The sequence below is a fragment of the Triturus cristatus genome, chromosome 3_2 (genome assembly GCF_964204655.1).
Source record: "Triturus cristatus chromosome 3_2, aTriCri1.1, whole genome shotgun sequence".
Classification (NCBI taxonomy): domain Eukaryota; kingdom Metazoa; phylum Chordata; class Amphibia; order Caudata; family Salamandridae; genus Triturus; species Triturus cristatus.
Genome location: NC_140584.1, coordinates 592,430,379 through 592,455,437, shown reverse-complemented (window position 1 = coordinate 592,455,437; position 25,059 = coordinate 592,430,379). Strand labels below are relative to the sequence as shown.

Here is a 25,059-nt window from a genome sequence, read left to right as displayed (position 1 = left end):
GACGACTCAGTGGGGCCTGGCGACACGCTTGGAAGACGCAGAAGGTCGGACCTGGCGTAATAACCTTCCCTTTGTGGATTTTCCGAAGGGATGCGAGGGGGGAGACATGGTGCGGTTCCTTACTCAATGGCTGAAGGGTTGGCTCCTCCCCCGGAGACCCTGTCCCGCTGCTTTGTGATAGAGCGAGCTCATTGGGCCCTTATGCAATAACCACCGCCTGGTGCCCGCCCGAGGCCAGTAATCGCTAAGCTGCTGAACTATCATGACTGTGATGTTATCCTCAAGCAGGCCAGGGCCAAAGAACCTTTGCTCTTTGAGAATGCACGCATCTTGATGTTTCCTGATTACATGAAGTTGGTCCAACAAGGGAGACGGTCCTTCCTGGCCGCTAAGGCACGACTCCGAGATCTCAAGCTTCCGTATGCATTGCTGTATCCGGCCCGGCTGCGGGTGGTGTATCATTCCCGGACCCACTTTTTTGACACGCCGGAAGAGGTGTTTCAATGGACAGATGAGACGATGCGGCTGCGTCCTCATTCACCGCCTTGGCGGGACTCTGATTCTTCATCCAGCGAGGCGGCTCGTAATCAATCTCAACTGAAGCCTAAAGATCGTAGGCGGTCCAGATCCCACCACCGGTCCCGCTCCTGCAGTGTCTCCGCTCGGGCCGGCTCGGCCTCTCGGCAGTCTTCATCGGGCTCCTGAACTGGGGGTGGGGGGAGGGGAGGAGAGGAGAGGAAAGAGTCCGCAGTCCCTGATGAATCCGATAATGTCGTGTGGATCGGAGGTGTACATGTGAAGGCCGGCTTCTCTGTTGAGCTTCCAGCGGAGGGTCTGCCTGCCGACTTTGAGCTGTACATTGGGGATCCATTGGCTGAGGTGTGCCGGGACTCCCTGTTGGGATCTGCGGGCGGCACCCGCCGCAACAGATGCTTCATCGTTGTTGAAGTATAGGGTGGGGGGTTTGTTGGGTTGTTTGGTATTATGTTTCTCTTCTTTTCACCAAGTCGCACTTTATTGCTACGTTACTAGACCACTCGGCTTGCACCACACGTTCTTCTCCACACCTCTACTTTCCATCAGGGTTATCAATGGCTGGTTCACCTGAGGTGACCCGGGATTCCCTTGAGACTCTCAAAGTGGTAAGCTGGAATGTCAGGGGTGCCCTTGACAAAATCAAGCGTGGGGCTAGTCTCCAATACGCTAAGAGGGCTCATGTGGACATACTTATGTTACAGGAAACGCATCTTATGGACTCGAAGGCACTCTGCTTGCAGAGATATGGCTACACACAGGTGTTTCATGCCAGATTTATACGAAGGTCCAGGGGGGTGGCGATTTTGATTCACCACAGAGTCCTATATACACACATTAAGGCATGGGTCGATACCCAGGGGCGCTATTGTTTCTGCGGGGCACGATCAGGGAAGAACCTGTGGTGTTGGGATGTGTCTATGCCCCTCCTCTGCTATCCTGGGTACTGGTTGAACGGCACATGGTTTTATGGGCGGATATGCTGAACGGCCTGTCAGTGATAGGGGGGGGGACTGGAACGATGTCCTAGACGTGGCCTTGGATCGCTGGAGACCCGGGAAGGGCACAGTGGCTAGCCATGTCACGTAACTTTCCGCATTAATATCTGGGCTTGACTGGATAGACCCCTGCGCTGATCGCATGGCCAGGCCTGGGGCTACACCTATCTTTCTGCAGTCCATAATTCCTTCTCCCGTCTTGATTATCTATTTGTTCCACGATCGGTTGCGGCCCGGGTGGTAGAGGCGGATATTCTTCAGAGGGGTCTGTCAGATCACTCGCCAATTACTCTTGTGCTGCAGATGGGTTGGGTAAGGCGGCCCTTCCGCTGGCGTCTCTCGACATGGAATCTGCAGAAGACAGATTATAAGGAGTGCCATGAGAGCTCGCTGGACCAATACTTGACGCTTAATGTAGGGTCTGTTTCGGAGGCTAAACCCATATGGGATGTGATGAAGCCTACCTTACGGGGTGTGGACATATCCTTTTGCGCGGCAGCTCGTAAGGCTCGGAGGGAGGCCCTGCTACAAGCTGAGACGACTATTGGGGAGCTCGAGCATAGCAGTCAAGGCGAGGGGGGACATCATATACGGCGGCAGTTGATACTGGCACAACAGAATTATGCAGCTCTTCTCATGGAGGAGGCCCGCCTTGCCTGGTTTGCAACACGCAGCCGACTCCATCAATGGGGGGGATCAATCTAGTAAGATGCTCCACAGACTGTGAGTGGTTGTTCCACTCTCAGCCTCTTAATAGTATAGTGGGCCTGGATGGAAGGCATCTTACAGACTCCCTAGACCTAGCCGAAAGCTTTTCAGCATACTTTGCGGAGCTGTACACCCCCAAAGAATGTCTCCGTGAAGACGAGATTGGACGGTTCCTGGATGACCTCCCACCTCGGGGCTTTGTGTGACGAAGTGAGCGCGGAGCTGGACCTCACGGAAGAGGAATTGGGCGCTACCCTGGGAGACCTCAACTCTGGCAAGGCGCCGGGGCCGTAGGTTCCCCTGCGAGTTCTTTAAGAAATTATTTTTGCAGCTAGGACCCCACTACCTGAGGGTGGTAGTGGAGGAGTCTCGTGAGGGGGGCCACCTTCCACGGGATTGGAGGCATGCAGAGGTGGTGGTATTACACAAACCTGGCCGGCCCCCAGACCGGCATGCTTCCTACGCCCCATCTCGCTCCTTAATGTCGAAGCAAAAGTATTGGCCAAGGCATTGGCCAACCGCTTGCAGGCCCACATCACCACTCTTGTTCACCTAGATCAATCCGGGTTTATGCCCCAGAGGGCGACTCAGCACAATATAGGCCACGCACAAGTAGCTATTGCGGCCGTTCAAGGGCGGTGTGACCAGGCGGCGCTGCTACTGGCAGATATGGACCGTGCATTTCACTCCCTTAGCTGGGGGTCTCTCTTCGCTCTATTACGTAGATTGAACCATGGCCAGCGCTTCCTGTCCTATCTGCCCTTGCTCTACACTGATCTTACTGCAACGGTACGGTGCTCGGGCTCCATTTCCTCCACTTTTTCCCTTGGGCGCGGCACCCGGCAGGGTTGCCCGTTGTCTCCCTATCTGTTTGCATTGGTGGTCGAACTGTTGGCTGCCTGGGTACATATTGATGCGCTAGTGACAGGCTTCGAATGGGATCATGGTTTGTCGGACTGCATTGCATTGTATGCCGACGATGTGTTATTCTTTCTTACGAATGTGGATAGGACCGGTCTGCGACTGCTTTGCATTATGCAGATGTAGGAGAGTAGGATCTGCACTTATGTTGCCCCCACTTTTTTTCTGATGTATACACTGGTTTCTGGCTATAGTCTGGCTGGGTCCCTGCTAATCAGGGCCCCAGTCTCTCTGTTCTCTCTAAACGACTTGGTGTGCATATTAGATGCACTAGTGATTGGATACTGTGGTACATTATGAGCCCCTAGTATATGGTACATTAGGTACCTAGGGCATAGGCACTTCACAGGCCTACCAGGGGCTGAAGCATGTATTATGCCACCCCTGGGAAGCAGACTCAATCTGACACCACAGGCCTGCTACTGCAGCCTGGGTGAGGTAGTGTTAGCACTCCTCACTGAGGTATAGGTTCCTATATCTCACCATACACACACACATATAAACCTATCAGCCATCCCCTATGGCAGGCCCTATCATTCCTGAGGGCAGGGTGCTTGGTTTATAATGTTAGGGGGTGCCTCTGCATGAGCAGGGCTCCTCTGCAGCTGGCAGAGTCTATTCTCTGTGGCATGTACCTACTGTGGTAACACAGTAGAAATCTGAAAGAGCCCTGGCATCACAAAATGGATGCCACCAGCACAGACACTGGGCTGCCCTCCTGCTGCTGACTGAAACTCGCAGTGGAGGAGGCCCAATAATAGGCATCCTGTCACAGGGAGGTGTCACCACCTTCCAGACAGGATTTAGTGTATTGGGGCTGGGTGGGTGCACTCCTAGAGTGCTTTGAAGTCCTGCACTGGGGGAGCAGTAGGCTCCTCTGTGCATATGCCAGCTCAACCGGTTCAGGGGCTACCTGTCCCTTCTCTGGCACGAAACTGGACAAAGGGAAGTGGGTGTAACCACCCCCTACCCTGACCCTCCCAGAGGAGTGGTCATAGAGCTAGTCCCTCCCCTATCTTCAGTATAAGATAGGAAACCTTGCCATCGCAAAGTAGATAACCCTGGACGACGCTCTACAAAGAAGAATCCTGGCCTTTCGACGTTCCACTACCTTTGGAAGAGAGCAGAATCTTCCTTGGAGTGACTCCCCTGCTTGGCAGGCACCAAAAACTCTAATAGAGGGTCGCAAACTTTCCCGCTCCCGCAGTCCGAAGTCCCTGCAGCCCCGGAAGTGGTTTTCCTAACTTTTCAACGGCCATTGTGAGTCCCTAACAGAGCTGAGGCGAGTGGACCCCACGAGTGACGAGGAACTGCAATACCTGGGAACCGTGCATTATTGTCGAGTGCAACCCCTTCACGACGTTCTACGAACTTGTGCTTTGGACCATTTGTGGCCCAAGCCTCCAGCAGGTTGTGCAGCGAAACTCAGCGGCCTACCCCGTCCCGAGTGACCGTGGGCTCCTGTGAAGCATTTCCTCACGAGGCGTCTTCGCGATCCCTTGCCCGTTGGCTTGTGGGTCCCCCGAAGACTTTATCAAACCAAAGGGCTCCCGTGGTTGCTCCAGGCCTGCCCTCACTTACCCTCGCTGGGTGAGTCCCTCAGACCTTGCTGGTCTGCACCATTGACTAAATTCACTTTACACAAGACTTGTTGCCAAGGCTTGTTGGCTCCAATCCGGTTGCCGGTTGACTCGGACTTCCCATCGCTCCACCGAGACTCTTACGAGCTCATTTTTTGAATACGGACAGCCGCCCGGACCCTTTACCAGACGCGCTTAAATCCAATGCGCGAAGAACGATTGTCCCTTTAGCCCATCCACCTGCTCACGGATCGCCGCTGCCTACTCCCACATTCAATGCGGACGTTCCCGCTGACACCCAGATTGGAACTCCCCCCCCGGCCCCCCCCCCCCCCCCCTAGAGCCCATCAGCAACTTCTAGGAGCCTCCAACCGCCCTCCGCGGTTTAACCTTGACACATCATGGTTATATGCATTCGCCGAATTTAGGCTTTGCAATTATACCAGGCAATTGTTTGTAAACCCTTTAGTCCTGATGATGATCCCACTATACTAGGAGCTAGGGATCGAAACGTCACGTTGACTTTCTATAACAGTTCCACATTGCATCCATTGTGAAAATGTATTGTGGATGCTGTTGGCCAGAGCTTACTTAAGTTGATTATTGTATTGTAAGCCCCCATGGTCGCTCCAAAGCCTTTTGCCTGTTATTTCTTTGTACTTTTTTCTATTTTTGATCTTCCCCTTCCTCTCTGTTGAAAACTCGGTACAGGATTGTGCCCTTGTTTCATCAGTCTTCACTATTCTAACTTATAATTTTGTGAAATTCAAGATTAAATGCTCCTCTGTCCGGCTGGACACAGGAGGAACACACATAGGTCTCATTGAAGTCTATGTTGAATTAGTCTTCCTAATCAAGATTACGCTAGGGACCATTGTTCTTAAAAATACGAATTTACCCGTGGTCCTTAGCTACCTTTATCGGGTTCCCTTGTTACTTATACTGTTCTTAAAAATCCAATCCGGTTGCCGACACCGCAGTCAGCTGCAGACGTCGTGGGACACTCTGAATCCAGCTGCTGGTCATCATTGATCTCTCCTGGTCCTCGTGAGCGAAGAGTCAAAACACCCATGATCACCTGAAATCACCCGACTTCCGTGTGCATCCATCTTCCTGGCCCCGGGTCACTGGCAAGTGACTGTGAACACTGTCCCTTGAATTTTCAGGTCATCTGCATCTTGAATCCAGCCTTGGATTCCACCGGACACTTCTTCAGTCTTCGCAAGCAGCAAAACTTCTTTGGGGTCCGTAGAAAACAGCGATGCGACCCGACACCAAAAGACACCTATGCACCCGGCTTCCCTGGGTGAGGTAACTCGTGCACTCCGGTGCCCTAATGTGTGTTGGCCCTCGAATTACTTACTTTGTAAGTGGCTTGCCTGTACACTTCCTCGAAGTACCCTAAAACTTTAAAATCAAACCGCGACTTGCTCCATTGTAATTAGGGCTCCCGGTTTTCCGTTTAAACTGATTTTTACATATAAATACAGACGGGAAACAAGTTTTCCTTTGTCTGTATTTATATTTAGAAACGGCAAAATACGGGTAAATTTTGCAGCGCTGCCGTGATTCAGTGTTGCCGTGCCACGCCCCTGTTCTGATATTGGGAATTCCTTTCAGTGACGTGCTGTGGTGTGGACGGCCGTGACCCTGAGCCAATCCTGGTCGTATCGAAGCGTCACTGTGTGGGCGTGCTAACACCTCCAGCCCTGCCCTTGGAACTTTTGCCCTTTATTTTGGGGGCTCACCTGCCTGTTTTTCCTTTTGCCTGCACTACGGAACAGTGACGTTTGAAGACGTCTTCCTGTTCAGCATCTCCAGGGATCCAGGACTCCGCCGCTCGGATTAGCTCTGCGCCAGCCCGCCGCCCGAGTTAGCTCTGCGCCAGCCCGCCGCCATTTGAAACTTCCAAGGTCCGTGTATTTTATGTATGTGGCCTCCGATCAATACGCCTTGAAAGCCGCTCCTACCTTTCTCTGTCCCTCTGCAGCCTCGGGCTCCTGCCCTCCCTCTCCCACCCCATGTATGAAGCGGCAGCACCATGTGTTCGCTCCCCCCGATTTGTGGTCTCGTTTTCATTTTTATTTCGTTTTTATTGTGATCGGTGTGCCTAACTGTAGAGTGACTGAAATGCCCTCTAATGCCTTTATTCATTTTGTTTGGGATTAGCTGTTTAATAGGCAGCTTTGAAAATTTCGTAAGCACATTTTTGTGCCATGCTGGTCACTGAATATATACAGTGGACAACCCAATGTACCCTTGAGGGCTTGGGAAAATGATATGTGCTGGTAGAGAGTGCCTTCAAGGGATTTTTTTTAAAAAGACTGAGTTGTATAACTTGGCTATAGGATAAACCTATAGGTGAAATTTATCTCAAAATATATATATCATGAAATTGTATATTATGCATCAGTCATCAGTCATATATGTATATTCAAATCATTTCTATCAGATTCAAACAGTTGAATGATCAAAAAGGAGAAAACAAAAGGTGTGTGAGAGACAGTTTATATCAACAAATGGTAATTAGGGTACCTAAAATTCAGACAGTTATACACAATTAGGAAGGAAATAGTGCATAACATTCAATTCAACATCACAGCATATTGATTTTTTTTTTTAAAAAGTGCTTTTTGCCTCCACTCAGCAGACGAGACCGCTGTATTAATGCCAGTAGTCTGTGAGGAAAGCCACGAACGCCCCGAGGTAATCTACCGGTTGTCTTACTCTTAAGCATCGTAGTTACGACATCGATTGATCCATCACAAAGTTCTTTAAAAAAAAAGCTTTTTTTTAAAAAAATTTATATGCTGTGATGTTGAATTGAATGTTAGACGAATCGCGCAAGTTGAAGTACAAGATACGGGTCTTTTGCACCCGCTAATACGAGGGGTCAACTTTTAAATTACCAGTCCTGAAGATGGTCTTATAAACTTGAACATAAAGACCGAAACGTCGACTATCGCACTGTTTTCTAGATAACTTACAAGTATCATTAAGAAAAAGTGTTTGATTTATTATGTAGTGGAGGAATCATTGAATGCACTATTTCCTTCCTAATTGTGTATAACTGTCTGAATTTTAGGTACCCTAATTACCATTTGTTGATATAAACTAATTTTGTCTCTCACACGCCTTTTTGTTTTCTCCTTTTTGATCATTCAACTGTTTGAATCTGATAGAAATGATTTGTATATACATATATGACTGATGCATAATATACAATTTCATGATCTATATATTTTGAGATAAATTTCACCTATAGGTATAGGTTTATCCTATAGCCAAGTTATACAACTCCGTCTTTTTAAAAAAAATCCCTTGAAGGCACTCTCTACCAGCACATGCTGGTCACTGAGCACCATGCTCTCGTAAAGGTAAGACTTGCTGCATGCCCGAGGTTTCTCTATACCTAAACTCTGCGCCTCCCACCCTTCAGCATAAAGGCGATTGCCATCTGTCCTGTGATGGCCTCCGAGTACCAGTAAAAAGCGGAGTGTTAATAAATCCTTTCGTGACAATGCTCCTAATGTCCTTCTGTCCTTTATGTATTTTCTGTATTCACGATTTGCTCACCAGCCCTCAGACTTGTGACAAACTACCCCCCCCATGCTAGTAATTAAACATGAATTAAACAGTTGATTATGTGCACTGCAGCATGCATTCAAAACATTCTGTTATTGCCTGCATAAGCCTCACTACACAGGAAAGCTCTGAGGAGCGCAGCAACTTGGTGTTTCAAGTGGAACATTTGTAATTTTTAGTAGTCGGAAATAGAAGCTTGGCCCCAAACACATCTGCGTCCGATGACCCTCATTGGCTGCTCAACCGCAGATGCAGAAAATTATGCCTCTCTCTGTCCCTCTGCAGCCTCGGGCTCCTGCCCTCCCTCCCCCACCCCATGGTTCTGGCTTTATGTGGTAGTGTCCAGGTTATGTTGCACATATAGGTGTTCAAGATATTTATTGGGTGACCTTGGGCACTAAAAAGCAGCGCTAGTGGCAATTTTGAAAGAAATCGAGCAGAAATGATTGGTTGTGACTCTGTCCTTTTGGTGATAGAGCATTGTGGATTACTGTGAGGTTCTAGAAAGGTCAAATGAGATCCAAGGTATTTTCAATATGGGATAGCAGACTAGAAGAGTGGCTGGAGGAGATGGTCTTTGGAGCAAGATGTTGGTCTTGAAAGGTATTGTGTACTACAATGGCAAAGTTTTCAGATTAATGCATTGTGTTGACCAATAACAACCGAGCGCATGTGTGCATTGTTGATTTAAATAAATGCGGAAAAATACTAGCTGTAGCGTCTTTTGCTTGTGGCAAAAATAAATGTGGATAAATACAGATAAACTGGCCCAAAAATAAATATGGATAAATACAGACGGAAATGGCCGAAAAATAAATACCATAAAACCGGGAGCCCTAATTGTAATCCATAGGAAACCCGTGGCTGTGTTCTCACACTGCATGCGACTCCCGTGGGTCTGTTACTTACCTTCTTTTACTGCATTAGTGAAGCCCCAGCGATTCTACAGGTCCTAGGCCTGGTCATTCTGCAAGTCGACTTTCCTAAACCTCTTTTTTAGTATATAGTCTGGTACGCCCCTAGGGCCCCAGCCATATATGTGCTTAACTTATTGTGAAACGTTGATATTCGAATGTGTTCCTGGCTTCTAATCTCATAAAGAGATTAGTAGCGTGGGTCTAGAAATAAATACATATGTATTTGATATATATACCTGTGTGGTGTCCTTTCATTTGGTAATTCAAGAGATTATAAGGTAAAACAAGCTGCTTTACAATGCTCTGAGACTTAGCCTGAAGGCTGCTCTCCACAGCTACCACTACGATAGCTTTCTTTAAAAGGTTGTCTTAAACCTATCTACCATATGAGTCGAATTGGACTGGTGCAAGTTGGCCACTATAACTAGTGACCAGCATATGCCAGGCCAACTTCTCACAGCAGATCTTTGGGGAATCATCTGGCCTTTATCTGAATCCAAGCAAATCCACGCTATGGCTTCTCGGTAATATGTCGGGTGTGGGTGCTTGGGCCGAGTCGGTCCGGGTAGTTACCGATGGACTTAAGTACCTTGAGGAATTCCTATCTGATTCTTCTGCAGTGGCTTGGAAGAGGAACCTGGCTCCGGTCTGGGTGCGTGTTCGGGAGGATTTGAAGATATGGTCGCGCATGCCGCTGTCTATCTATGGCCGGTCGGCCATATTTAAGATGGTTGCACTTCCCCGTTCAGATTGATTTTGCCCTGTTGGTGCCAAAGGTATGGGAATTGTATTAATGAGGGAGTGGGTGCAGGTGGTGTTGGGCAGTGCTGAGTTCCAATTGTGACTAGGAGGTTGTTAGTGCGACGGTGGGGGGAGGGGGGTGTTTGAGACATTGGTTTTTTTTTTTTTGTTCTCTAAAAAAGGTATTTTTCATCTGTATCGCTTTTCTACATCGTAGCTCCATTTTTTCTTCCTAAAAAAGTCAGTCATGATGTTGTATATTGATTGTGCAGAGGCCTCTGGGTTACAGAGCCCTGCTCTATATGTGTCATTTGATAAATAAAGCCCGATTTTAAAAAAACAAGCATTGAAAATGCAATAGGTCTCGCTTTTGATTAAGTTAAAGCCATTTGCTTTGCTAATGGTGTTCTATAGCAAAGCAAATGGCTTTAACTTAATCAAAGGCGAGACCTATTGCATTTTTAATGCTTGTTGGTAGGGAGATGAAGTGATTTGCCCAGAATCACGGGATGTTGAGCCAACGCCGATGCTCGATCCTTGTTCCCCAACTCTGGCCGTTAGGCCACATCCTCAAATTCGGGGAGTTCAGACTAGATTAATTTCAGCAGAAACAAATCGGCATCTTAAAACAATGTAAGAGTGGGGAACATGAAGTTATCCGGTGACCTTAAATACAAAGTGCCCCGTTTTGGCCGCCCAGCCTTAGATTGTCTCCGCGCATATTTAGCCTTACCGTTGCCTTCGATTGACTCTGACTGGCAGGCATTACTAATCAATCAAACGCTCGATAAGGACTGTGGTAATCTAACTAATACAAGAAACAAACCAGCAAATGCTCGCCTCTGTTGTTGGTCGGAGGGGTCACCTCGTCCTCCGAGGGAACTCTTCTTACAACGTCGGGGGTGGGCATGCTGCATTTTGAGAACCATGCACTACTTGAAAGAGCCAGCCAGCTGGAAAGGCCACTTCCCCCGCAAGGGGGTGTTTACAGAAGACAGCCCCTTGATGTTTCCCCCACTGTCCGGGAAGAAAAGTCTTTTTTCAGGTAGGGTAACAATTTCCTAAAATGTTATCACACCTTTATCCTTTCCCTTAATCCGCTGGGAAAGTTACTTTGTTTAATTAAAAAAAAGGGTGAGAGACGTCCCCATCCCTACAAACCAGGCTTAACGGCCCCTTGATAATTATTCCCGGGTCAGGCTTTAGCAGGGCATTACGGCCTGCCGGGGCGTGTGATATTCGCTTTGAATTTTCGGGCTGTATGTTTTTTGCTGCTTGTTTTGTTTGGGGGGCTACTTTGAGTTTCCAATGAAGGGTGTTGAAGCGCCCCTGGACAGGGGTGAACAGCAGCTCGGCCTGGGAGGGGGCCGTGTGTGTGTGTGTTGTTTTCACCCTCTTTCCTCCCTTTGTTTGGGCTTGCGTCTACCCAGCCGACTCGGAGCAGCTGTTTCAGCACATGGCGTAGGACCCCCATGGGCTGGTGCCCGCTCCGGAGCCTTTGAAGGGCCTGCCAGGCTTGTGCTGTGGTCGAGGGAGACGTGGGGGGTTTGATTGTGAAGCTCAAGCCGCAACACACCACGCCAGAGAAATTCAAGTTTCTCTTGCAGGACACCGCGATCATTTATTTACTAACTTTAACACTGAGCGGGGAGGGTAGAGGGGGGGGAGGACTCCATCATTCGGGAAGGCACCTTTACATCTCATTCCTTATTTTAGTTTGGAAAGGAAACGTTACAGAGATATGACTTTTGCAGAATCAGTGAGTGAGAACCAAATGCGCAAAAAGGAAAAAGTGAAGCCCTGGGCTTTCGCGCCTCACTGCACTGCAATTTCCAAATGACCGGGGTGAAAGTCGACGAGGACGCCCAGGATGGAGTTTGCTGTGCGTGCCTGTCCTCGACGGAGACTTTTCTCTTTTAGAGCCGTCCCACTTGAACGGACTGCCCTGCTGGCGTAAAAGGTTTATTATCTTCTTTATGGGGCCATCTGTTTCGCCCCATAAAGAAGATAAGAAACCTTTTACGCCAGCAGGAAGTCAGACGAGCCAGTCCAACTGGGACGGCTCGAAAAGAGAAAAGTGTACGTCACTGGAAGCTCTTTTCCAATGGCTGTATAAACGGTGACGCCAGCCAATGGAAAAGAGGGGCGGGGCTTAAACCCCGCTAATGAAAGCTACCCAAAAACATAAAATCTCGCCAGCGAGACTGCGCATGTGCGCAGCCTATGCTAGCCGAGACCTAAAAAAAGATATTATTTATCACAAAATTGACCCATCCTTCGTGGAGTTAGATTGTGGGGAGATGCTCAACTTAGAGAATCAGTCCTTCCCTCAAGTAAGATTTAGTATGGACAATTATGTACTTTGTTTTGTAAAGTCTGATGGTTCAAATGCAAGACATTAAAGGATTTGGAAGTGGGTCAGTGTAGAGTTTAATGAATTTTACTAAGCGATAATAGCCCTGTCGTTTTGTGATAAGCGTTTGTTTTGTGCTTTTTGGTGCTAGTCAGACTTGCCTGTTTTTGAATGCATTACATGAAATATTGCAATAGAGTGCAAACCTGACATCTTTTTGAGTAACAGTTATTTATAGTTTGAGCCCTATTTCTTGTTTTTGTTTGCTGTGACTTGGCGATTTTTTTGTTTTTGTATAACAGCCACATATAACTTGACATTTAGTTAATTGTTTCTTGTTAAACTTCCAGATTCTCACCAATACGATTTAAAAAAGACCTCCAAGAAGGGAGCAGGAGAGGAGACGTTGGGATTTTGAGGAGGAAGGTCTCTCCTTGAGTGTTTCATTAAAGTGTGCACCATTGAAAGGACTATTCATTTAGGTGTTTTACTTACTTTGTAAACTTGTCCATAAAAAAGATTTTCGCATGCTTAGTCGTACACTTAAGAAATGACAGCCTCTTCCAGCAGGTGACCCGGGGTAGAGTAAGTCGGCCAGCTGCATCCTGCTCCAACTGAGATAATTCAAATGTGCCCTGTTTTCTAGGGAAATTTGTTTAACACTCCTTTTAAGGTCTTGCGCCTAGCGTTGCAGTGCGCAGCATTGCTCATGCAGCGAGAGACCTCTTGTAGGGGGTTTCAAAACGGACCTAGGAATCGCACACGCTCGTTCGTGTGCTTTTCCTTTTGGCCCACGCTATTGGCCTTTGCGTGCGTCTTTTTATAAAAGACAGCACGCAATTGCCCAAAGGCGGGCGCATTGCTCCGCCCATGGCCTATTGGTGTCTATTACGCGCACCGCTGCCATGTGGTTTCAATTATCGTGCCCAGAAACGGGTGCGATAATTGAAACCACATGGCTCGCTGTGGTGTGCGGGCTCACCGCCTGCTCCCCCTCTTGTTAATCCTTGTTATTGTCTATTTTGAATTTAAGTACTGTAAAGAAGAAACTTTAGACCGGAATTCCGTCTCAACATTAACCCAACTTGCCCATCCTTAATAGCCCTGCTCCCTCCACCAGTCATTAATCACACAGTCATTTTCAAGTGAACAGATGATACACCAGTCGTAATGGGTTACCATTTCACAACAATCTTTATTGCCCTCTGTATCTGGCGTCGTGGACTCCATGAAAACCATGCGGAAAGAATGAGCACCAGTTCTCTGGACCAGTTGAGAGATGTTGACCTAGATGGAGATGAATAGTGTTTATATGCAAAACAAATAACAGCCACGCAGTTATTGCGAATTAAAGCTACCAGTTTCCAGATGCTATTATATTCTGATAAAACTCTGATGTGCAATGCTCGTGTGATGTTTCCTTTTAAGGATTTTTCCTAGACTCAACCCGACTGCATTTCTTATCTCCTGTGCGAGTGGTCTGCAGTACCAAGTGTATTCGTGAAGGTTAGGAGCAGAAAACTAACCTAATATTCCATGTTCCCATAAAACAATTCCTTTGTTTCTTTTTTTTTTTTTATTCCCGTTTGTTTGGTAAACATGGTTAATTGTCGGGTTTGTTGCATATTCCGTTACTCCAACGTAGTTTTCTCCCCAAGTAATGCATATGTAACTTGTGGCTCATCTACTCTGTTGTAACCCCATTTCACAGGCAATAGAATAGGAGCAGCCCTGATTGCATTGACTATATTATCGGCTTACCCATCTATGTACATACTAGACTTTCTGTAAAAACTCGCAGACGCATGGAAAATGGGATGAAGGTTACAGCAGACTTTTGTTTTAATTGGCTGACGCTTGTGGTAACATTTTCATCTGTGTGATTCTGTAAACATGAACGGTTGCACCATAAGAGAGGCATCACCAACACTGGTCACGTTTTGTGACAAGAACTTGGAACATAGTTCAGATTGATATTGAAAGCACTACAAGTCCATTCCCCTTCTTGTTGGCAAAGCTATAGTCGGGCCACTAAAATTATGCAGCTGCATCATTTTTTGCATAATTGACGCATTTTCCACATATAATTCATCTGCCACATAATTTGCAGATTTTAGCAAATACAATTTTGTTTCTAGCTCCAACGGTTCAAAAGTTGGAAAAATGCAGACATGTGTTGCTGTGCAGTGGAAGGCCCTTTGCAAAGGTTGACTACCACCTTTCTGTAGCTTATTGCTATATTTGGTGTTAAACTCGTAATAATGAGGTACAACTAAGGTGTGTAAAGCTTAAAAATGAAAAAAATGAGGTAATAATATGACAATGTGCTGCAAAATTTGCCCTTTCTTGCTGCATAATGTGTGCAACCCTGACACATAATTTGGCCCTCCCCTGCCGCATAATTCCAGTGGCCCTGGTTATAGTTGAGAAATAGACCTCCTTTTTTGTTTTTAATAGTTAACTGGGTAAAATAAATCTCTGTATTTTATTTGGTAACTGAAAACTGCGTGGCTGACTTAGAGGGCATTTTGTGAAACTGGAAAATGTTTCTTCATCTGTCCGAACACACAAATCGCCCCACTGTATCTCAAACTTACTGGAAATAAGTTTTACTGGCACCTTTTGTAAATCTTACTTTGACTTGAGTATTTATAGGGATCTGTTCTTTGGTTTAGTGATTTATAATTTCGGGGTCATAATTGTGCTGCTTCAGTGAGGTACTTTTTGTTCCCTCTTTGTTTTGCTGGTGTATGAGGCAGCAGTTTGTGTGCTGTGGCATAAGAGTTACAAGCAAACTTTCAGTCTTTATGGTGTCCACATTATCTGCATGCTGCAACCCTTGACAAGGCAGAGATGGTCTCATGTAATTGCTGGATTCACCTGCAACAGTACAATCAATCCATTGCCACTTGGAACTGAAATTGCCTCCTTATAAGTCCTCCTTGTCCCAGTCCAAACAGTGAGCATCTACTCCCTTCACAGCACAATGTACTAAAATACAGGCAGACCTGGCTTGGCAGTTCGGGCTGGACTGTTCCCATGAGGCACAGGATCAAGACTGATTTGCATATGGCACAGGGTCAAGACTGATTTGCATATGGCCAGGTCTAAACTGGGGTGGCATGGTGAGCAAAAGAATGATGGATTTAACCCAGATCTCTTGATATGGGGGTGAATGTTTTGATTTGTTCTGCATTCCGTCCATCAATTGTGTGTCTTTTGCTCCCATAGCGAATGAGCAGAGCTATCCCGCCCAGTTACTGTCTGCAACTACATTTTGCAAAGCAACACTTGTCACTATTCATGTTAATTTTAATGAAAGTGTTTGCGTTGTATGGAGTACCTGCTATATAATTTTCCCTTTTTAGGTCGAGCCTAGCGGCAGCGCGCATGCACTGCTTGCTCTGCGAGGCATGCTGTAGTAGAGTATGCTTTAGGAAGCCTCGCTTACTCATCTCCCATATTTTTCATTGGCAGGTGTCATTGTCCTTGGTAAACGCTGGCTTCCAATTCATTATGAGGCTTCTAGGCACCGCCCTGTCTCCATTCGTTGCAGGCCATAAGGACCAGACCTCTTACTTGGCTCCTAACATTGCATGCTTTATCTAGTGGGTGAGCACTATTTAGTTTATTGACAATGGCGGCTGCGTTTTTTGTTGTTGTTGAATGCTCGTGTTGAGCGCAGCGTCCGCTTCAGGGACACCGAGCTATGTTTATTTATTTTTGCTTTAATACGGAGTGTGGCATCCGCTTCAGGGACACTGCACTCTTTCTTTTTTACAATACCAGAGGTTAAAAACTCACAATTGCGACACCTATAGCATTGTAAATGCTTGTATTCTCTCTCCAGCTGTGGTGCCCTTGAGCGCGGTGCTTCGGCACCAAACAAAAGCACTATAAAAAAGACAACGACGAACAAGAAGAGTGGTGGGTGCAAGTGAAGACGTTCCTTGTAGAAGGGTGGAGGGTGTGTGCAGACTCGTTAAACGGCCCAAGTGAGGCGGCACAACCGGGAGGGCAGACAAACCTTTTTTTACGAGCTTCCAAGTCTGCATCCATGATCAGTGGCACCTGCCGCCATTGTACGCCCAAGACCCGCAGCCAGACAGCTTCTGGGGGCGCGCTCAGGACCAACCCTCGCTTTGGGCTGCTCACGGGTTGACCTCTCCCTCTCTCTGGGTTTTTACCCCTCGTTCGCCCTGGTCCCTGCAGGATCCTTGGCAGTGATTGTGACCTCGGATTGCTCTGCCCTCCGGGGGGCGTGGGCCCCTCGCAGTTTGTGCGCCTGTGTCCTTAGTAGAACATGGTCTGTTTGGATATTTGGACCTGAGTAACACAGCGATAAACTTACATCACACGCAGCGGCCTCCTGCACGTTTGGAAAGATGCGGAAGTCGCCTTATCAGCACTTGGGACGGTACTTGTGTCATTTATTCCTCGCTGAGAGAAATGCAGTCTGTCGAATTCTTTGATTTGTCTGTCTCAGTACCTCATGCAACAACTAATTCCTTGAAGGACAGCACTTTGCAGTTATCTCCAGGTTCACAGAGAGTCCTGAAACCAAGATGTGATGCAAGATGAAACTTTTGATTCTTTGTACCTCCAGCTCTTGGAAGAGAAGCTAGGAGGCAAAGGTGCAGTGGGCTTCTCAGGACACAGCACTGCAGCTTCCAGACACCTTGGTAATCTACCAGAACTGCACACTGACCTCGAGATGCTCCAACTGAGAAGGACACCCTAAGAGCTGACAACTGCTCCAGCGCAAAACATATGCTGTAGACAGGGGGCTCTGTGCACTAAAAAACAGACTGAATTCAAATTCCACAGGAATCTCACAAGCAGACCAAGACCCAAGTCAGGTAGGTGGGCACAACACGAAGGTTTGAGTTTATGGAAGCGACTAGTTCCGGCTGCTTCGTCAGGGTCCCACTGAGGAATCTTCAAGTAGCCCCTCCTGAAGATGTGGGTTCAAGAAACCCCCTTGGGAATTCTTAAGTTTATGTTCCGGTGGGGCAATCTGACTCATTCAGATGGCATATTTCAGGCACATTTTAAAACGTCTTTCTGCTTGGAGGGAAGCAATCGGTGCTTAGTATGAGTCGGTGGTTGTAGGTGGGGCCCACCAGCACTCTTTTTGGGTACAAAGACTTATTTTTAATCATCAGGCTTTGACCCAGAACAAGAGAGAAAAACACTAAAGCAGGAGACTAGGAGCAAGAGAAATGAAGGAAAACTGACAAGGAGAGAAAGCTGGGATGAAAAAGAAGCTGGGATAGTGAGATGTGCAAGAGTGTGTGGCGGTGGATGAATGAGGACTCAAGTGGAATCAAGATTAGACAGCCTTGGTATTCTGTAACCCCGATATTAGGGAGAGCCGGTGTCAGGCTTCTGAGGGCTGGGCGATCCATTTCCACCCACCTTATATTGGCATCTTGGTAGTGAGGCAGAGCTGAAATGAAGTTTAGATGTAAGAGTACAGGGATACTTTTTACCAGGGCCGAACTGGCTGTAGCGGGCACTGGACATTTCCCCTGGTGGGCCGCAGGGTGGGGGCCGGTTTTGGGCCCCTGGGGGCCATTTCTGTTAAAGGGCCGTTTTTGCAGCATAGCTGCAAAATCTGCCCCTGTAACAAAACCGTCCTTGGCAAACAGCGCGGCGCCTTCCAGGGGGGTCAGACGAGCTCTTTGCCAGGGCCAGTTTTGGTTCCCAGTCTGGCCCTGCTTTTTAGGTCTCGCCTGAGCCAGCGCATGCCCTGCTCGGAGAGACATTTAGTAGGGGCTTTAAAAAGTGCTACCACAAGCTGCTTTGGCTGGCCTAGCGCTTGCGTTCACGCGCGCAACCGCCAGCTTTATCTGTCTTTCCTCTCACTTGATTGCTTCCTCAACGCTCCTCCGCCCCTCCTCTCCCCCGCCGCTCTGCTTTCACTTTCGCGCGCGGTCAATGCTTCTTTCATTTGTTCCTGTGCGCACCCTGCAGTGCTTTATGGTCGCGCTGACTGTCTTCTCCTATGATTGCTGCCACATGCTCTCTCCGCTCTCCTCTCTCACCGCCTCCGCGGTGACAAAGACAGGTGCCGCTCCCTGAGTGTAGTGTGCTTCGTGCGCTCTCCCCGTGCGTCGCTACTCACACACCGCTGGGCCTGCTATGGATTATTTCTGCTTCTGCAGCGGCCGCTCGTGCACTCGCAAAGCCGCCCCTCTCTGACAAGCCTCTTCAGTGCGTCACCTGCCTATTGGCCTGCCAAATGCTCCTCGTTGCAGCTCCTCACCTCCCGTGGACAATGTTTCACCACCGGACGCCGCTCCTGCTCAATCGGTAAGCTCGGCCCGCCATCACGCTGCTGGTTCTTCCGCCTTGTTTTAATCTCTTTTACAGAGTGCACACGTGCACATTTATATAGAGCGAACTCGACCCGAAGGCATTGGAGCGCTTTACACGCGCACCAGTTTACATGCAGCTCGACTTGTTCGCCTTTGATAGAATGCGCTAGTGCATGCCCTCTCGCTTGCAAGATTCTTGTATGTTATAGTGGGCTGACTTGGAACCTGCCGTTTGTTTGCAGCATTGTCACTCTTATTTTCTGCCTTCTAGTTAGGCAGTTGCTTGCCATGCGTCACTTCCTTTTTTGTCACCGGCGCATGCACCAAGCACAGATTAATAAAACTTAATTAACTAGCCTCCGCTGCTCGCATTGTGATTCAGGTACTGTTTCTGTGTTTAAAAATGTTATGACTAGATCAATGCCGGCTACGTCATTGTGTTTTATTTTTTTACGTTCCCCCACCGGTTTCTTCTCTCCCTACGCGCACTCATCTTGTTTCTCCCTCCTGAGCCTTCCGTTACTCACCCCCACCCGACTGCCAAAGACAATAGCTCGCCCTAATGCGCAACCTATTGGCTTTGCCAATGCTTTTTTGCATCTTTTCATCTGCTTCCAGAGCTGGGTGCCCCATAGCCCCTCCATATCCCCCCCCAAGGATGAGGTTAGAGAATGTTTAAATAGGAAGATGCATGGCATAGCGCCTGAAAACCAGCACAGATCTGGCAGGATATCTCAGGCAGCATTTGCAAACTGTAATTTGAGCAGCACGTGTCACTTGCACAGGATTCCTCAATGCTGCCGCTTATCTCTCTGGTGAAAAGGCCCACGGCAACTGCCCCATTTCATGGCCACTGCTTGTTGATATTCACAGATATGATCATGGCCCATTCCTATTCTAGAAACGGTTGGAAAACATTTTTCCTGTGGGAAAGCAAGTGTTGGGACAAGCGCACTTGTGTTAAACATTTACACATAATTAAGCTTTTGAATATTCGTGAAAAGCTGCAACTTTTATGAAGAGCCCCAGTGGAAATGTTAGTAAATTTTCAACAAACAAACAAACATTGACATAGCCAAGAGATCTCGCCTTTGGGACCTTATAAGTGTTTATCAATGCAACAGTTGGTGTTGTTGCACTAAGGATATTGTGCTGCATAACTAAATACTTATAAGTACCAAAAGCGAGTCCTATTGGCCATGCCAATGCTTGTTACTACAGGAGCTGAACCTGGCGCACACAATATTTTTATTGCTTCACGGGAGTGATTCTTTTTAGGTTGAGCCTAGCGCAGCGTGCATGCGCTGCTGTAGGAGATGACCTTTTGGAATCGGTGTGCACTTTTCTAACACTCGTGCGTGTGGTGGCATCTACCTTGCGTGATCGGGCAGCTGTGTGCAGGGGCCATCTGTTTCTAATTAGCGTGGCCGCGCTTGTTTACATTTGCCTGTCTCGCGGTCGCTTTCACTTTCGTGCTGTGCTTGTTCCTGTAGTAGTCTACCAAGGCGACATTCGCGTGCATATATTTCTAAAGAATTACTTAGGGAACCTTGCACTGACCCGTTGTGTACCTGCAGTACTGGCCTCGCCCTTTATCTTTACCAGGTCGATCTAATGAGCGCTATTTAAGTGTAGGATAACGCCTATAGACCTGTCATTTTATACTGAGAGCCGAGTAATTCTGCAAGTGCTTGCCGAACTTGCGCCTCTTCATTTCCTGCCCATCACCTGCATTTCTAAAAGAAAAAAGATAGTCTCTCCTCTATATTTATTCACAGTAGTCAGTGTTGATGCTCCGGCGCTTGCCCGCAATTTATCTTTCAAACTCACGGAATGTGTCATCTACTCAGCTTCTGAGGGGGGGCTTGTGTTTTATCCGTTTCTAGATCCAGACTTGGCTTACTTGGTATATTGTTGATCTGAATTCTCAAACCCACTTTACCAAATTTTGGTTATGGTTATTAATTCACTCTGAGTGGCCCGTACATGCATCCAGCGAAACCAGCTTATTAGTTAAACTGTAGTTTAAATGTGACAAAAAAGTGCAAGCATTATCCAGGACTCCCCACTTAACAATCGTATATGTACCTCAAAAAAAGCGCAACAAAAGCGCAAACAACGAGCGCTCCGATTAATATTTGTTTTTTTTATTTTTATTATGAAGCATTAATCAGTGTAACAGTCAGTTTCCATTTACTCCCAGTTAAAAAGCAAGAGTTAACTGAATGCAGTGCTGCTTGTTTGTGGGAACAGTTGCGTCAGAGAACACTTATAGTGATGATATCCCTGTGAAAGAGCAATGCAAAGTCAGGCAGCAATGCAGGAACTGCCCATATGGACGCAGTTATGTCACAGGCCCTTGTGACTGGGTGTAAAGAACTAAATCGTTTCCGCCTCGTTTATCTTGAAAACCACATGAGGAGCTTTCATGTCTTGTCCTAAAAACAAATAATAAGAAAAACATAATTTGACAGCCCCAATAAAGTTTTACGAAAATAAGCCCCCGCCCCCCCCCCCCCCCCCCACCCCCCCTCCACACCACCGGCAGGATGTCATGAAGGCCCCTGAGTCACCCGTATCTCAAATATTCAAGGGCTTCGGGCTGAAAGGGAGTCCCCTGCGGTGTTGCGGCCCCCTTACTCCTCAAGGGCCTGCTTTATGCTTGCATCACTTTACCGCCTAAGCTAAAAGTCTGTAGCTTCAGTCTGTGTATTTTGCATACTGAAGTGTGCTGATTTCATACTCGCTAAACATTGTACCTGGATTTTGCAGTACGAGTACGCACATACAGAACTAAACACCTTCACTACAGCTGCAATGGAATAGGAACCAAATCCGCAATCCAAACTCTCTCATCTCTGCATACCAATTTGTGCTATTCGGACCCTCTACGTGCTCTTTATGCAGTCTCGTACACAATCTCCGCTTCCTGCAATCACTTTGTAACCTCCTTCTCTTCAAACAGTGAACCATGAGCATTCTTTCCCATTCTTGCTGCTTGCCATCTCCCATCCTTGTATCCCTCTTCCTTACCCTGACCTCTAACCACAATCACGTCACAAGTGCAAATGTAAATGTTAAGCACCCAGAATAATGTGCTGCATGGCTAAAAATGATAAGGTCCCAAAGGTAAGACCTATTAGCTATTCCAATGCTTGTTTTAAAGTATATGGAACCCTTCCTGGCCCACAGCCATAAAAGCATTGTCTTTTCATTCCAAAGCCTAAATCTTCCTCCTTGTAAGAGGAAGTGTAAGTTGAGTTACAATATAAGTCTGGATTTGAGTGTAAACAGGGCTGCGAGGAAATGCATAGGGACTGATTGTCTGTTCTGACCACTATATATTTGCCCTTCAAGTGTTAATGGAACTGTAGTGCTTTCCACTTCACCAACAGTTACCTCCAATTGTACTACCAAGTTTTCTCCACTTTGGATCAAGAACCCTTAACTTCCTCATCCTCCAGAGTTGCACCCCACCCCCAAATGCTGACATTTATTGTTATCAAAACTGAGCATGGATATTGAAAAACTCGCCGTATTACGTTGTCCTTCACCAACCATCAACTCCGATCTTGTGATATCTGTGGTGTAACTGGAATCAACTGTGCGTAATTGAGGTGGTTTGGGGCCCAGTGATCCAAGAGATGATTCACTGTTATTTTGGGGTGGTATTGTGACAAGGGAACTACAGCTGTTGATGTCGACTTCATCGCTTGCACCCTAAACTACATCCGTGTATACACTTGGGTCTAGGGTAACCGAGTCATACATTTGGATTAAAGTCAAGATCGCGGTCCAAGGAAGGTATACCTCAGGTCCACTGGAATTATTTGGTTGTGCGGCTGCAGCATGCTTTGCCTAATTAAAGATTTGCCACCTAATCCATAATCCGCTGCATAAGCTACAGATTTTACCCTAAAAAATGTTTCTAGCTGAAACGGTTCAATAGTTAATAAAACTGTAGTAAATAAGATTGCCACCCAGAGCAAGGCCCTTTCAAAAGGTTCACTGGTTGCCTGTCTGTTGCTTATTGCTGTATGTGGGTGTTAAAATGAGGTGTAATCAATCCTCAAACAGTGTTAAAATGTAAAAATGACAAAAGAATGAAGTACTACTATTACAAAATGTGCTTCATTACACAGCATTATTTGCCTTTTCTTGTGGGATAATTTACTCAATCCTGCAGCATAATTTGGGCCTCTACAGCCGCATAATTCCAATGGCCCTGGCACACGTATCCCATCTGAATATCGAAAAGAGCTGGTATCAGTTGACATTTTTGCAGATCCAGGATGAACCCCAACTCCTATAGTATGCTGGTTGTCATCTCCACACAATCCTGCCCCTTAGTAAACAAGGAAGCACACAACAAAATTCCTCTTAGAACAGCTACTACTGGTACCTTTGTGAAGACCCTTGGTGATGTTCAAAAACCGAGTAGCAGCGCTTCAAACTGGAAGTACATGTCCTCTGCTGCAAATGCCATGAAAGATTGACTTTTGAAAGTACGCATTGTGCAAAATCCAACGTTGCCAAATTTCCTTTGGCTGTGAAAGGTATGATCGTTTGCAGAGATGCCATCCCAAATGATTCCGCCAGAACAAGCATTGTTGAACCCTTTAAATCGATCATATGCCTCTTATTTATGTTTTAAAAAACAAAACAAAAATAATAGGCATTGTAATTTACAATGTCAATAGCATAAACTGGCGTAAATGCGAGACCTATTGCATTGAAAATGCTTGTTTAAGTTACAGAAGCACTATGGACTGGAACTGCCTATTGGGACTTTTCTCTGTGTTCATGTGTTCTCTCTGTGCTTAATGTGCTGAACACTCTTTCATTAGCTCCTCACTATCTCTCTAGGTGACAATTACGGCATAACTGGCCGGCACCTGTACCCTACTTGGTTATGGCAGGTGGACGCAGGGGGCCTAACAGGACATCTTATTGCCGCAATCCTCTCTGTGAAGCTGGAGCTGCAGGCGGCTCTGGTCACTCTACAACGTCCTCTGTCACCGGAGTCCGGTCTCGTACCAGGTGAGACACTATCCTCTTTCATACCCCCATTCTACCTTCCTTTCTCTAAGTAGGAGTGTGGGGTTTTCCTATCTGATGGGTCAGAAACCCCCAGCAATTAATTGTGAGTTTATCAAACTCTGCTGCAAACTTCTTTGGCACGTGCTCTTTGTAGCAAGTCTCCATGACCAGTAGGTTGACTGAAATTAAAGCCACCCATGTATGATTCCTCCTTGTTTTAATTTTTGTGTTCTTGAGTTCTAGTATTGCGCTTCTCCATAACTTAACAGCTATTACATCACCGGTCACTCCAGTCATCATACTCTCTCCTTTGTTCCTTTCCATCAGTTCTTGTTTCTTTCACAATCTTCAATCTTTTTTTCTTCTGTCAAGATCTTTCTCTTGTTGCCTCTTACTTGCTCTCACTCAGTCTGTTACTATCCAGACGTTGACTATATACTGTCTTTTTTCACTCTTAACAATTATCAGAATTTTCATTCCCAAAAGGGGGTACTCACAGGTGTCGGCACTATGTAAAATGTCTGTTACCATAACTGCTTTTTATGGTATATGGTGGTGTTTTCACTGTATTATCCATAGAGGCAAAATGTACCCTAAAGTACAGTTTTGCTCCTCTTAGTCCTACAGGCTACAGAGAGGTATCAGACTGGAGTAAAACATGCACACCAAGCCTGAATTAGGGGGCCCCCCAACATACTACATCCACATCTTATGGGGCATCCTCATTTGTCTTATTTCTATGACTCGGCTACTAATCTGATTCCAAGCGTTTGTCCCTCTTACTGGACCAAGTTAATTACTCTGCTTCCCAGCATCCACCTGGATCAAAGGAATCCCCGCAGAAAAGGGCAATCAACAATGATTGACCGCATTCCTTGAAAAGGAAGGGGTGGGCAGGAAAACTGCATCCGATTATTAGCTTGTCATACTGCACTTGGGCTGGTGCATCCCAGGCCCATTGAAACAAAGGAGGGAGCTCAGAATTCTGAAGCCAACATAGTAGGGGGCTTATCTTTAAAACTTTGGTGTGAAGGGATCAGGCAGCTATGTCGGCTAGGGGTGAAGCTGAGGAGCTCTTACCAGAGAAGATATGAAGTTGCCATCTTAGATTGTCCCAGAATGCTGTGCTGGAGGGTTGAGACTGGGGTGGAGGTATGATTTGGCATGCTAGGTTTGGCCAGGGGTACCTAGCCTCCAAAAACGGTCTAGCGCAACTTCAAACTCCTGCACAAGGGATTGGCAGTTGGGAAGACCCTGTACCTGGGATTGCCCAGCGCCAAAGGATTTCCGGCTAGAAGGAGAATCCCACTGATACCCTGAAAGGCTAGACTCTGGATTTTGACCCCATGTGACCCCCAGGAC

General features: G+C 46.9%; 1 protein-coding gene across 10 annotated transcripts in view; it reads left to right on the top strand.

Moving 5' to 3' along the window:
* TMEM39B (transmembrane protein 39B) overlaps positions 1–25,059 on the top strand; it is a 253,297-nt gene that overhangs the window by 112,196 nt on the left and 116,042 nt on the right. For all 10 annotated transcript variants that reach the window (XM_085648446.1, XM_085648451.1, XM_085648449.1 and 7 more), the window contains one exon: positions 23,524–23,697. In XM_085648446.1, the coding sequence (XP_085504572.1) occupies positions 23,570–23,697 (128 nt within the window). In that variant the 5' untranslated portion in view covers positions 23,524–23,569. The remainder of the gene's footprint in view (positions 1–23,523; positions 23,698–25,059) is intronic.